The following is a 15,611-nucleotide window of genomic DNA, read 5'->3' on the forward strand; positions in this document are numbered from 1 at the left end:
TCACATACAACTCCTTGCCTTAATCTGCACATTGGAAAAGCTTTAATGACATCGTTCTCACTACCTTACTAAAACTAGTTTAGTGGAAACTAGTTTTAGCGGTTCTTCGGGAAGTGATCTTCGCACATTTTGAGCGTGCTACACACTGTGTGTAGAATGCCTACGATGCGGTTTCGAATTTCGCGCGAATCGTGTCACCCCACTGAGACTGTTCCCATAGCAACAAGATCGCTTTACATGAAGTGATTTTGAAAACCACTTTCGGGTGACCAAATGGGAATGCTAGCAAAGCTATCTTCCGAACTGGTTTCCTGAACCGGTTTCCACTAAACTAGTTTTAGAAAGGGTAATGAGAACGGGTTTTTTTTTTTTACAATGAATGGGGATTTTCCAGAGCTCCTACTTTAGTTTCCAGGACTTTTTAGTTTCCAGAACATTTCAGGGGGCGAAATCGCCCCTAGCTCTCGTGTATTGTTACCCCTGATGCTCATGTAACAAGAAGTTCCTGGGACTCCTCCCGGTCCCCACCACCCCCCCCCCCCCTTTAAATTATTGTTGGAATCAATACAAGTTGAAATAGCATTGGACCAGGGAGGTAAAAATCTCTCATTTACGTCCAAGTTTGAACAGGATTAAGAAAATGGCCCATGTACAAAAATACAATTTTTCCCACTGTGGCAATATAGGACCTTTCATTAAAAAATTTGCTGAATATGCAAGTGCAAGACATGATGCTTTTATACCGGTATATAAAATTCAATATTCATGTATTGAGAGGAGGAGAGGGGAAAAAATGCTTGTTTGCGTTTTTATTTCTATGCGCTGAGCATCATAATCTGATTTATTTTTAAGGAACAAAGGGGTCCTTGAGATTATCTTGTTCTGGTCAGCAATTTTATTCAAGGTTGAATTTTCAATGATTTTGATAACCGAACTTTGCAGACGATAGATAGCAATAGATCGTTGGGGTAGTCAAAATCTAGTTATAGTTTTCAAAGAAATTAAGATTATTAAGATATAACTTCTTATACATTTTCAAACAATGTATATGTACATATCTTTCTATCTTAGAGTTTCACATTTTGATTTCATACAGTGATAACAATCCAAATCGGAAATGTGATGCTTTTTTTGCCAATCAAATGTTTTTTCAGTAAGTTTGAATTAACATTTGATTAACAACAAAAAGCATTAATGCAATAATTTGTTTTATATGATCTACTGTATATGAATATATACAAAACAGAATAAGCGCCGTAAGGGATACTTTTAATCTTAAATAATTTCCTAGAAAAATTGATCAGTAAATTGATAAATTGTTGATTCAATATATATTTGGACAGATCACAGTTAACATATCATAAAAATGTAAACGAGGACTTGTTAAAAAGCAGACATTGTATTTGTAAGCCCCTCGGGACACAATAGTAATCTTAATCATAGGTAATAAAAGAGATGATCAGGGTTTAGACGAATATTTCATTTTTGCCACATAATATAAAGTCATTCCCAATGAGATAAACTGAAAATAACTCAAGTGAATATCTGTGATATTAGAGACTTTCACATCTGCTTAAATTATTCAATCTGCATTTTGTACAAACTCTCGTGTACCAAGTATGACTTTAGATTTTCCAATTAAGTCGCGAAGGGCAATCAAATTATGCCAGCATCATCTTTCTCAAAGAAGGTGAATATGAATGCTTTATCCAGATCCAGATCATGCGTTGTACAACAACAAAAAATGGTTATGGCATGCGGTCAAATTATGTAATTAAAAAGTCATTTTGGGTATGACTCAAACCTACAATGTAAATGGTAAATTGCCGGTTCGTCTACTGCCAACTCGTCCGCTCACCAAATGGTGAAATGGAAAATGGTATTTTCATTTACTCTAATACCATTCCGTCTATCAACATTTTGTCGAAAAGCATTTGGTCCAATCATCACTTCGTCTAATCACCATTTCATCTATGACCATTTCGTCTCATAACCAGTTGGTGCAATATATTCATTTCATTTTCATTCATTTTGCACAATTAGCACTTAGTCCAGTTAGACCAATGGTGTATGGACTAAATGGCTATTGGACCAACTGGTTATTAGACGAAAATTGCATTTAGACCATGTGGTTAGTGGACGAACTGATGGTAGACCAAAAGATTGAAGATGAGTTGGCAATTGGACAAATGGGAAATAACCACCTAAAAATGGTAGGACTATCGCTGTTTGAGCATGTGATTGTTTTGTAACGTGGTTTGGAAACGTCCTTTCTCATGTCTGCACAAACGTCAAATGAAAATCAGTCTGTGAGTTGCATGCAACTCACAGAAGCGTGCGTCTGAGATTTGATTTTCATGACATATTGCAGTGCCAATCTGCGATTTTTGGTAGTTCAAGAGGTAAATGGAAAGCTTTCACGTACTAATTATGAATCATCCACATGAATTGCAAAGTAGGGAGGATTTCGTCCATTGTTGCAGACAAAAATCAAAATGGGAGCACACCCCCCCCCCAAAAAAAATGACGAAACCAGAGGTCCTCTGGAGGCGGGTAAGTGATCGTTGGGCGGGCAGGTTTGTTCCCCATCCCCTGCAATGATCATATGGCAAGATGATGAACCACCAACCAATATCTCAGCCTTCATTAAACATCCGATGCATTGGCTCCGTTGATATTATCCTAGCGTTTACATAGTCCAATTTCTCATCTCAATTTTTTTGCGTCTGCCCCTCTGCATTATGCACAGACTCTGCTAAACCCTCTGTTGTCGGGAGACACTTGTACAGGATGCCCCAATATTTAAAAAAAATAATTTATAAGATGGGACCTAGCTCTTGTTACATGTAGATCTGCTATGTTATTCTATGCATAGCTGTTTTCCCTGTAATGGGTGCCTGAATATTATTTAGGAAATATTAAACGTGATCTAGCTCTTGTTAGATCTGCCTTGTTACTCTATGCAAAGCAGCTGTGCTTAATATTTGTTGTCATCATTAGAGCAGGGAGGTGCAGTAAAAGTGATAAACCTTTTAGCTTTACTCAATGTGTTGAAAATAATAACAATTGATTTAATTTTCATTCAGCGTATTCATGCAATATTCTAAATAGGGCCAATACTGTGGCAGGATCCCATATATGGACTACTGCAATACCACTATTTCTCAGATGGATATTGGTAACCAGTATAAAAAACAGACATTTATATCATACTAAATTAATCAGATAAAATTAAAGTACAGTATGAGAAATCTTTGTTCTATTCTTGATGAGATACTGCCTGGCTTTTCAACTTTATGTTTGTTTGTTTTTAGATGGCGCAGGGGGGGGGGGTGGAGATAGAAGGGGTAAATAGCAAACTGCTTTGAAAATGTGCAAGATAGCCCTTTTAACAGTTGCGAAAGAGGCAATTTAATTTGCTTCTTGGTTTAGTTTTAAGTTTTCATTCTTAGGGTTCAGAAAAAAAAATCATTTGGCACAAACAAAAATAGCACAGTATATTAAATAGTAATCTGTCTTTTTTCCCTGGGTGTTGTCTAGACATTGCTATAAATTCTACCTTACCCTTGATCAAATCTGGGGTCATTTCCCGGAATGACCGAGACAGTGCCTCTTTATTGAAGGGTACCCTGCTTAGTTTGGAGGTGATGTATTCATGTACATGTTTTCATTCTATTGTGTCTAAGTCTTCAGTTTGCTGAGACTCCCTTTCTTTGCACCCTGTGTACATAAATTGGGTGTCCTTATAAAAGCAATTGATAACCATATCTGCCCTTCATCCATATCTACCCCGCTGCATTATGCATTGTGCCTCTTGAGCTCTCGAGGTTTGGCGGACATTTGTACACGGTGCCTCAGTAAAAGTACTTCACACTCTCATCTGCCCTAGTTGCTTGGCAAGCCTGTTACATAATACATGGTGCTTCCATGACATGCTTTTCAAACTAAAGTATCTCAACTCTGTACTATCCTTTACCGCATATTATCCTTTTCCCCGGACTATCCTTTACCCCGAATTATCCTTACCCTGGACTATCCTTTACCCCGAATTATCCTTTAGCCCGGACTATCCTTTACCCTGGACTATCCTTTAACCCGGGTTATACTTTACCCCGGGCTATCCTTTACCCTGGGTTATCCTTTACCCGCGTTATACTTTACCCCGGGTTATCCTTTACCCTGGACTATCCTTTACCCCAGGGTATCCTTAACCCTGGACTATCCTTAACCCCATATCAACCCTGGACTATCCTCAACCCATACTATCTTTTTGTGGTTTCAGGCTGTCTTTCTAAACCTCTTACTATCCTTAACCGAGGAATATCCTTAACTCCAGTCCATACTATCTTTTTGTGGTTTCAGACCGTCTTCCTTAACCATACACTTTGTGCTTGAGCTGGGTTAACTCTCAACTTCTGCACTGCTTGTGTATATTGATGATTTTGCCACACAGTGTACGTTTGTCAAATTTGGACTTCTGTGATTGGCTAATGCTTAGCCACGCTGTTTGGCCGGTTTTGTTTTAGACTCCAGCTCTTAGCACTGCAATTGTCCGGCTAAGGTGGCTTGCACCACAATAAGCCAGCAACTCTGCTTTTTAGCATGGCAGATAGTATCCTAACATTAAATGTAATAGCCCACTTTGGTAAATTGTAGTCTAAAAAACATGCTGCTTTTAAAGCTTTACCCCAAAATTTGGTGGGGGCTAAGACCCCCCCTTTAGCTCCACCTATTTCCAGGGGTTAAAGAAAATTGTTGTTATCTGAAAAGCATGTTATAGTTGTGTTGGACTTGAGCAATGTGCACGTGTCTCCATGTAGATTGTGTTTGCCCTCTTTTTAACCATTATCTGTGTCAAGCGTGCAGTGGTAGCAAGCAAAGATGCAAGTCTGGAATATATGTGCCCCTAATGAAAACACATGCATGTCTTGTTTACACTCAGTTTTGTGTCAAGCATGTTGTATTATTCATTTTAGTCTCTATACCTACTTTCCACCTCTCTCTTCTACAGCGTGTCTCAATAAAACAAAAACATCCAAGAGGCACTCCTCCACAAAATTGTGGGGGTTTTTCTTATCATAAAATATTGCTCCCATTTAATTTATCCTTTGCTACATATTTCAGGGGGGGATTTTGAAAAGAAATATCTCATACATATAGTTCTATTATCTGGGTCCAAGGAATTTTCGTAGACATAACTTTATCAAGTAAACAAGTATTGAGCAATCTGAAGTTAACAAGAACCAAATTGTTCTTCCATCAATGTGATTTCACATGGTAGTCACCTTGAGGAATATATTTTGCTGTATCATTGTATTATATTTGCAATTATTGAATTTGAATTATTATTATTTTTTTATTATTTTTTGGGCTGCGCATTTTAGATAAATGAAAGAGTATTTTGTTGTATGCTCCAATCGGAACGCTAATATTGGTGATGCCCCAACACTTCTCCACACATTTTGTAGAGGTGTCACTTTATTATGATCGGCCGTCAAATAAGAAATGAGTAAAGATGCACGTTTATCACTTGGAAGCCTGATTCAGGCCTGCAATAATAGCAAAGCATAATTGGCCTCAAAGTCGGGTCGCAAGACCCAATTGAGCATACATACAAAATAGTTGGCATTTTGTGGGGTTTCAGGGTATGGCATGTACTTTATAAGGCAACATTTTAGTGCCTATTGTCAACTTGCCCATCCGGCAACACATACATATTTTGTTTTAAAGCTCCCATTTGAATGTCATGATTGTGCAGGTTTAGCATTGATTTTCTAGATAGTAATTCTATTTCTTTTCTTTTCTCTTTTTGCATTCATCCAGATTCCTACCAATTCCTCCGTTGTAAAACCAACCAACATTATAGTTCCCACGATATCAATAACTGAAATGCCTTCAGACGATGAGGCCTTACTTGAATGGGTCACTGCGACGTATTCCAAGGTCTGGACGTTCTCAAGTATAGGATCTGCCAACGTCATCAACCTTCAAGTTGGGCAAGGTATAACGGTCGTGCACCCTTCTTAAAAGCTTTTCCCCTGCTGAAATTTAATAGCCCTGAACTAAACTGAGCTTTGGTCCGGACTAAGCTTAACCATTGACTATCTCTTAGCATTTCACACCTCAAATTTCTCATTTTAGTCCTGTACCAGGGGCCAATCCCAGCTGTAGGTTAGCACATGCACAGCATAGACTGAAGAACGCCAAGCCGATAATGAATACATTGCTTGCTGCTGTTTTACTGGCTGAAGCTCAGTTGTCTCTGTTAACAAGACTCAGGAACTCTCCTAAACAGTTTTCCCCTGCTCAGCAGTGATATACGAAGATCATAAAGGGCTAAAGAAAGGCACTGCATTTTTTAAGTTAAATTTATCTGAATTGAATTTATTGGTGTATTTCATTTCTTTATTAGCTTTCAACATTCAAATCAGAAATACAGAAATACAAGTAATTGAAAAACAAAACAAAAAAAAACATGAACTATCTCAAAAATGGCTAATATTGATATAAAACAAAGTAGAATAAACTCATCAGTTCTCCAAATAAACTCTATCTTCTCTACTCTTATTCATCCGCTTCATATCCAACCTTCCTAGATCCCAATGCACCCGAGGAGTGTAGGCTGACCCGCAACTACCAGCAGTCGCACATCACCGCCAGTCAGGTGGAACCTGTACGCATCGGCTACTGCAGCCCAGACATCAGTAGGGCCACTCAGGAGGTACACATCATCTGGCTCCTATCCCCAAGCTCCAGCGTCGTCGTCGAACTGAACGAAGTGTCGAGGAATGCAGCGTCCAAAAGGAGGATAGTGCTTGTTCTCCAGGCAGACACTCCGTTGGTGTGGAACGTCGTCAGCGACGCCAATATCAGGCATCTGACCATTGTGGTGAGGATTAGAACAAGGAGGAGGATGGTGGTGATGATGATGACAGTGACGATGAAGATAAGGATGAGGGTGATGATAACTGATGATGATGATGATGATGACAGTGATTGAGAAGGTTATGATGATGGTGATGGTGATGATGCTAATGATGATGATGGTGATGGTGATGATGCTGCTGATGATGATGATCAATATGATGACGATGATGATGATGGTGATAGTGATGAAGATGATAATGATGGTGATGGTGATGATGATAATGATGATGATGATGGTGATAATGATGATGATGCTGCGGCTGCTGATGCTGCTGCTGCTGCTGCTGATGATGATGATGCTGCTGCTGATGATGATGATGGCTATGGAGAGGGGGATGATGTATTTTTGAAGAAGAGATGGTACTGTTCAAAGTGACAATGGTAAATTATCTCTAACAGAGTAGTTTCAGATAACAATTGGAAACCTGTGCATTTGACCATAAAACAGTGATTGACGCCTAGATTTTTTCCTCCAATATGTCTGCTTGTATTAGAAAATGTGATATTCTTTTCCGAAGTATTTAAATTTTCAAGCACTATCCCCCATTGTTTGAATCCACACAGAGCGACCACCAGGTCAACACAGAGGGGATAACATCAGCTCCTTTTGAAGTCCAAAAAGAGAATATTCCAACCAAGGTAGAGAACCTCTACTCTTGGGCCCTGGACAGGTACAGCGCCGTCGTGTCGTACACCGAGGCTGTTCTTGCCAACAAGTTTGATATCACAGTCGGAAAAGCAAGTAAGTTGAACAAAAATTCTCAGCTTTCCATTCTTAAAGAGAAATGCCAGTAGTTGCAGTAAACACTGATTTCATGAGAAAGTCTGTAAAACAATGCTTAATTGTCAGTATATCATCAAGGATCTAGATCTGGTACAGTTACATAAACTGAACTTTGTGAAATCTTGAAATCTATGCTGAAAAATGTTCACACTGAAGATCACCAACACAGAAAAGCGCACTTGGGACAGTGTATAATTATTGCTTTGAATGTCGGGCCACGACGCTTGACCCGAATCCTGTGCTTATTTGCTAATTTCTCAGCAATTACACAATTTCTTCCAGAATCCTTTGGCACATATGTTTTATTTATACAAACAGACACTTTGGTGGTCATTTCATTGGATTCTGTAAGAACTTATTTTGATATCGTTACCACAACTTAAGTTCACGGTGGACTGTGAATGCAGGTCAGAATCAAATTCAAGGGTGTAAGGTGTATAAAATTCAATGATTCATGTTACAGACAAAATGTGGACTGAGCTAGATTTTAATCCTGCGTCTACTGTCAAATGTACTATCAGGTTGTTTTACTGGTCAATGGCTCAGTCATTTTGTTACTAGAAACAAACACCTCTGGGGCCTGTTGCATAAAACTTTTTACCTGAAAAAAACTCTAGTAAAACTGAAAACTAAGGTTAGTCTGATTTCTGCCATTGACTTTAGCACAGGGCAAAAACTCTGGTAAAATCAACCTGAGTTTCCGCAGGTAAAAAGTTTTATGCAACGGACCCCTGATATTATTCTGATTGTGAATATTCATGAGTTGTCCTCAGACACTAGAATACCAGTAGAAAGTTTTAGTTACTTGAGATGTTTCATCCCAAACCTGGGGGGGGGCTGATCTGTTTGCAATAAATTTGTAACACAAGAAGATTATGTGTTGATACTTTTGTTTTAGAGTCTTGTGAATCTTTTGAGACCAAACTCGCAACACCCGAGCACTGATAAAAAAAATTTTCTCAACTTATGTATGGTTTTGTATCTGCTGTCTACAAATTTGGGATGGTTTCATGATACCAGCCCCAGTCTACTCTTCTATTGAGTATACATTTAACCAGGGATGTAGTCGAGGTGGGTACTTCCAAGTCCTGAGGTTGCTGGAAAAAACCTCTTATAGACTCGGATCGAGACCAAATCCAAGGCCGACAAAATGTGACCTTGAGGCCTGTCTTTACTGCATCCCTACTTTTAACATCACAAAACAAAACTTTATTAAGAAAATAATTTTTTTTAATTTCAGACATCTCCAGGCACACCCATCTCCTGTCCCCTGACCACGCGGGATCGACTTCCATCGATTGGCCCAACGACTCGCCCCACGTGGTCGTAGAGTGTCTGAAGAACAGTATCCGAGCCCTGGTACCCATGCAGGTGGCCCAGTACTACAACCTAAGCCCCGAAGACATCACCTTGGAAGACAGGCAGTGCACATCCATGGAGTACATGACCTTGGGCTTCATGTTGGATACACAGCTTAATGCATGTGGGACTACATCGGAGCAGCGGTTGAATAAGATGATATATCGTAACAGGGTAAGAAGCGACGCTTGAACATATAAGTTAATCCAACAGTGAAATATGTTTTTTTGAACTTTTTAATTCAGTAATTAACCTAATGAAATAATGATTACTCGGGTATTAAATTTAGTGTTTGCTGTATTTTTTGTGGAAGTTATCTATAATTCTTTGATAGATCTGATTCATTTTTACTTTCACATTCATAATTAATGAATTAATGGTTTATTGATAGTTAATGCTTTGTATAGTGATACAAATGCTCCTGGCAAGGCCTGAATTCTTTGTGTTTGCAAGAACAAAGAAACCATATAGAGACATTAGAATAACCATTCACACTAGTAATCATACAATAAAAGTAATAAGCAAAGGACATATATGAAGTAAATATTTTGTCTCCTTATTTTCAAGGTGTTGTTCTTCAACGGGTCCCCTGAGGGAAGTGGCGCTGGCATCGAAGGTTCCGGTGTGAACCTCCTCAACGATGAGTATGTCGATGACGAGGACTCCAGCCTGCCGTTCTACGCATCGTCCATCGAGTGCGAGTTCCTGCACGGACCCACGAACACCAACAACGACATGACCAACAACCATGTGACCCTCCACATGGATATGTACGAGACGCCGCTCTTCCAGAACAAGGTGGTCGACTTCCCGGCGCCGCTCCAGGACCATTCCAGGTTGTACTTCCAGGTCGGGGTCAGCGGAGGACAGCGGAGACACGAGGTGGTCATCAACCAATGCTGGATCCAGGCGGCAAATGAGATCGTTCATTCCCTTATTGATTTCAGGTAGAGTGTCTCATAAGTATATAGCCAGTCAAAATACTAACCGCTTGCAATTCCCTCTCATGGGAATTACATTATAATTTACAGACACCTGAAAAGTTCTGCTTTTACTAGAATCTATAAAAGCTCTATTTTTCGACATCTTGTATTGTAATGATGGTGACAATAAGTATATATAATGCACAATTTTTTATGAATTATCTCTCAAAGCACTATATATACATGTACAAGAGACAAAAGTGAATGGAAACAGTCAAATTTATCAACATAAAAACATTTATAAGCAAGAATGTAAAATAATATGATAATTTCCTCACCACAGCTGCCCCGTTGACCAGACCATCATCTTCCATGAGTTAAACCCCAACTACGTGAGCCTAGATCCCCAAGAGGATGGGGACCTGAAGCGCTTCAGTTTCCAGGTTCACTGGACACGGGAGACCTTTGGCCTTCATACCTTCGTCAGCTGTAAGCTCAGTCTGTGCAGTAAAGACTATAATACGGTGGACGAGGAGAAGGGTATTCCGGTGGTAAGTAGAAGCAGACTTGCCCAAGCCTTGTGCCTGGTGTACCGCTGTGCATTTTTGCGCTCGTAGAAGGTAGCCAATCTCACTAAGGCCTAAAAAAATGGGTTGTTCAATTTTTCCCATGGATGATGTTCTACTGCTTCATTTGCCATTTAAAAAAAGAAAAAGTATAAAGGCAAAACAGAAACATTGGGTTGGTAGGCACATATTTGGGGGGTCGGTTGAGTTACGGCAAACTAACATTTTCATTTTTTGTGGGGATGCTAATGTATAGGATATTTCTATTCTACATATTAAACTTATGACACAGTGTGACGTCGCATAATTCAGGCCGTTGAGAAGCTCATTTACCCAATTCATTTTTTACTCCAGTCTTGGTCTTAAACGTTCATTGTAAATGTTAATTTATCCCATTTATGTCAATGGTCCACATTTTTGTTTGATTTTGTTCATTTTTTACCACGAGCTTATGATATACCAGAGAAATCAAAACAAGTAGTGAAAATTTCTACACACATTTTGCTAATTTTTGTGCTTTCATTTGGGGTTTCGACTCATAATTATATGAAAGAAAATTAAGCCTTACAATCCTTAAATTGACTGTTCCGACGCTTGGACATTAATATTCAAATTAGCAATAATATTAGTTGCAATTACAAGTCATGTAAATATTCTTTTCATATTCTTTGAGAATGTTGTGTACAACAATAAATGACTCCCCCCCCAAAAAAAAATAATTAATATATAAATAAAAAGATAAGTAAATGAGCAATGACCATAATGATAATGAATAACAAAAAAATTGAAATAACAAAAAGTAAATGAAAAAAGAAAAAAAACAAACTATTTTTTGTTGCCAATTTGCAGCAGAAAGATTTATGTGTGATCTTTTTTCACTTCATTCTATCTTGACAGTGTTCAACACTAGAAGCCCTTCAGCAAGCCTGTTCGGGAAACCCGGGAGTTAGGGTTGGCCAGCAGCTGACCACTGGACCAAGCAAGACGCTGGAGATTGGTCCTTTACTAGACAGCTCAATAGAAATACCTGTAGTGGATAGTAATGATATAGATAATGAAGGTAATTGATGAGGATGGGGATGATGGGGGAGGGTGGTGGTGGTGATGGTGCTGGTGGTGGTGGGGATGCTGGTTGTGGTGGTGGTATTGAGGAGAAGGAGGAGGAGGATGATGATGATGATGACAGTGGTGTAATTTTGGTGGTGGTGATGATGGTTGTAGTGGTGATGATCACGGTGGTGGTGGTGATGGTAGTGATGATGTTGATGATGATGATGATGATGGTTGTAGTTGTGATGATCGCGGTGGTGGTGGTGATGGTGACCGAGTCTAGAGTATTGATATGTGCGCAATGATACTGCATGGTTCAATCTGCAATTTAATAACAGAATAAACAATACTTGTATAAGCTGAATTGACAACATGTCATGACACATATAGACAATGTCTACAGATTTCCAAACAGGCAAATAACGTCGACTTAACTGCGTTTCGGTTTACATGGCTTATGACAATGAATATCACCACGTGCCGGAAGCCGCCAAATTCAAATTGCTTGCCTTTCATACACAACTACTGCCACTTCTACTACGTAATGCATGCATGTACATGTATACAGCGTTTTCGTTTGAACAATTCACTCGGCCTACATAACTTGGACACATTGATTTCATTACTTAACAATATTTCAGCATGCCACTCAGCTTATCTGATAATAAACTTCAAAATAAACAAAATAATACTTACATCATTGGGGTCGTATCACAAAATTAAAGAACTTTAACAACAACTATGAACAAGCGACACGCTTCCCATGACTGGACAAAATGCAATACGCCCTCAATCGGTAGATTCAAATCTAAATAAAAATTTATTTACTAGATGAAACAAAGAGTCATCAAAACAAATTAGAAATTATTAAAAACTTTGTTCTGTACATGACATCGGTTGTTAATGTTGATGATGTTGGAGGTGGTGCTGCTGATGATTATACTGGTTATATTTGGTCGTTGTGATGGCGAAAGGTAGTCTTCTTGTAACTTAATACCAAGTTCAGATTAACACCAATCCAAGTACCTATATATTATACTGTTTCTAACATGATTTCTAACTTTTTTCCTTATCCAGTAAATGTAGGAAATTCAGCATGTCTAGAAGGAAACAGTGCTGAAACAAGTAAGTGAAAATATGACCGTAGTTGGAAACTTCTTTATTATTGAAGTCAAATTATTACATTTGAAAATCAATTTCATGGACTTTTTTTTAAATTCATATTCTATTTAGTTTCAGAGAATCAATCACATAGAAGTAAACTAAGCTAAAAGAAACAGAAATAGCATTACTTATGGTGTTGTCAGAAATCAATTGACTAAAAGGGTATAACAATGAGAGTATATAGGTCTGAGGGTAATGGTTACTTGTCAAAACAATTGAATGTTACCAGATAAGTGATTGTGCAGTATGCACATCTCATTATTTTCTCCTTATTTCTTGAAGCTCCTGCTCAATGTCTTCTACACTCAATCAAGTACTTGTGAGAGTTAATGTTGATCAATTTTGATGAGCTATTTAACATTTTAAAGCTTAGGATGCATTTTTTCAAGCTCAATGAAAATCTCAAAATTCATTTTGGGCGACTTATTGTTGGTTTTGGGTTGACTGTTAACAATTTTTTTTTAAGGGCTGTGACATTAACAGGTGGGAAAGGGGAAAGAGATCTTCATCATCTAATTTGCTTGTTTTGTGTGTTTATGTTTTTGTTTAGTTTCAGGTTTAGGTGCAGGGCCAGCTGCAGCTATAGCTTTTGCAGCATTCACCATCGGCGTACTACTTACAGCATGCCTGTGGTTCATCCATGCACATACAGGTAAGAATATACCCACTGCATATAATCATGGCGATAGGCTTGTGTTGAAATCCCACCGCTGCCACCAGGGGGCAGTAACACAAAGCTTAGCAATGATCGTAGAACATTTTTTGATGATTGGTTGCATTGAGTACAATGTACAATCAATCGTGAAAATCAAGCGTACAATCGATCGCTACCATTTGTGTTACTGGACCCAGGACGAGTGGTCAGTAAATCTACAACCGCTTTGTATTTTCCGTTTGGTCTCATCATACCTAGGCCCCATCTAACAAAGAGTTGCGATTGATCCAATCAATCACAACTATGGAAATCCAGCAACGTCAGCATCTAAAATGCATATTTGTCCAAACGATCTTCTAGATATATGTCTATTTATGTATTCATCTTTTTCTTGGAAATTAAGGGGACTTCTCTTTGCTTACAAAGGACCTTGTAACTCTTTGTCTAAGACGGGGCCCTGGTCAAGTGATCACTTGACCTACAATCTCTTTGTCTACTTGCTATTTGGTCTCATCATACATGGTCTAATTCTAGTCTGTCTGCCAACCATTTCTTCTGTTGCATTGTATTGAATTTTCCAATACTTATTATACAAATCAGATTTCTTTAATAGTAGGCCCATAATATCAATACAGTGTACTTGATTTAGATCAGGTTGGAATGTTGGGTGATAATCTTTTGAAGATTGCAATTTATATATTTTGTTTATTCACTGTTCATCAGTTTGGAGAATGCAAAAACTTGGCAAGGCAGCCAGTTTTTATCAGTGCACGCAAGCCAATCTAATCACTTTGAAGTTCACATCCTACCGGGTACCCATTTAACACCTGGATGGAGAGTGTGCCTTGCCAAAGGACATTAACGCCGGGTGGGATTTGAATGCTCGACCCTTGGTTCAGGAGTCGGGTGACTGAACCACTGCACCACAACATCTCCACTAAATCATTTTATCTACATTTTAAATCTATTTGCAGGTCCGCGGAGAGAGATCCCTGGATCACCTCGTACATTAAGCTCACCCAGTTCACCTTTGATGAACGGTCACATACCAAATGGACATTTACCGAACGGGGGGCCTATGGTGGCCCGACAGCGGCCCCCGCCGGCGCCCGCCCCAAATGGACCACTTCACATACCCTTAGCGAACGGTATGAACCCTAACATGATCCCCGCGCGGGGACTTATCAACGGACCCATCGGGGAGTCAGTATGAGAGTGACCAAACATGAACTGCCGCGTGTGCAGCTTTGGATCAGTGCTAAAATTGTTAGTGTGAAATGGAGCTCTGTGAGAGTGTATTTCTCCACATTGTTGAGGAGAGCATTCGCACCGGAGAGTCGAGTTTGAATATATATATATTCAGTTGAATCCACCGTGGCATAGCTGAAAGGATAATCAATGTGAAAGGGGCATTTTGAAGCGACCGACGCGAAGGATTCGATGCTTCTGAGACGAGTGGAGCAAAAAGTTTGCAATAGAATGGAAAGGACGATCATCGAAACGGGTCAACCTTCTCATAGATCAGCTTCGCACGATGTGAATGGACCAGGTGATATTCCTGTATAAATGCATGCAGAGTTTTTCACATATGACATAGTAGACTAGGCAATCCTGTGGAAACGCATATAGGAGCCTGGTGCAGTCAGTTGTGAAGAGTTATGGGAAGGATGACAGGTAAAACAACTCAAGTGTCCGCTTGCTTCTAACGCCAATATGGAACCTGTTCAGATATATTCTATCCAAACCGTTGAACTCGATTGAATTGACCCTCCTTGCTTTCAAATGTAAATAGGACCATCGACGGAGGTGCTGAAGATTTTGACATCTTCGAACATGTACAGCAGAACGATACGCAGAAGAAAATTTTATTGGACTATTTTCCCTGTCTCTTCGTTTTTTTTACGCAAAAGAAAAAGTTTCACAGTACAGCACTTGTAGCCTACGCAACGCGTAGTCAGTGTGATAAAAAAACTAAAAGTGTGATTTATGTTACAAAGCAAATGTATTGTGATATTTATGTGTCTCTGTCTGTTTACCATTGTACTTTTGTCAAGTGCTGTCTTATGCAATATTTTTTTTTTTCAGCACAATATAGTTTAAAAGCCATTGGTTAACCTTGATTTCCCTTTCCAAAAACCTGAGCAGTAACGTCCCATTTGTCACCTATGTGTCTGTGATGATCT

At 39.1% G+C, this 15,611-nt stretch overlaps 1 protein-coding gene across 1 annotated transcript; it reads left to right on the plus strand.

The window, feature by feature from the left end:
• The first annotated feature begins 5,804 nt into the window (after positions 1 to 5,804).
• On the plus strand, positions 5,805 to 14,880 carry LOC121428359 (transforming growth factor beta receptor type 3-like). Its single transcript, XM_041624939.1, has 10 exons — positions 5,805 to 6,001; positions 6,597 to 6,889; positions 7,492 to 7,669; positions 8,952 to 9,244; positions 9,638 to 10,017; positions 10,337 to 10,544; positions 11,457 to 11,619; positions 12,687 to 12,734; positions 13,324 to 13,425; positions 14,403 to 14,880. The coding sequence occupies exons 1-10, from the start codon at positions 5,890 to 5,892 to the stop codon at positions 14,639 to 14,641; spliced, it is 2,016 nt and encodes a 671-aa protein (XP_041480873.1). The 5' UTR covers positions 5,805 to 5,889; the 3' UTR covers positions 14,642 to 14,880.
• The last annotated feature ends 731 nt before the right edge of the window (positions 14,881 to 15,611 follow it).

The sequence above is a fragment of the Lytechinus variegatus genome, chromosome 15, assembly GCF_018143015.1.
Source record: "Lytechinus variegatus isolate NC3 chromosome 15, Lvar_3.0, whole genome shotgun sequence".
NCBI lineage: Eukaryota > Metazoa > Echinodermata > Echinoidea > Temnopleuroida > Toxopneustidae > Lytechinus > Lytechinus variegatus.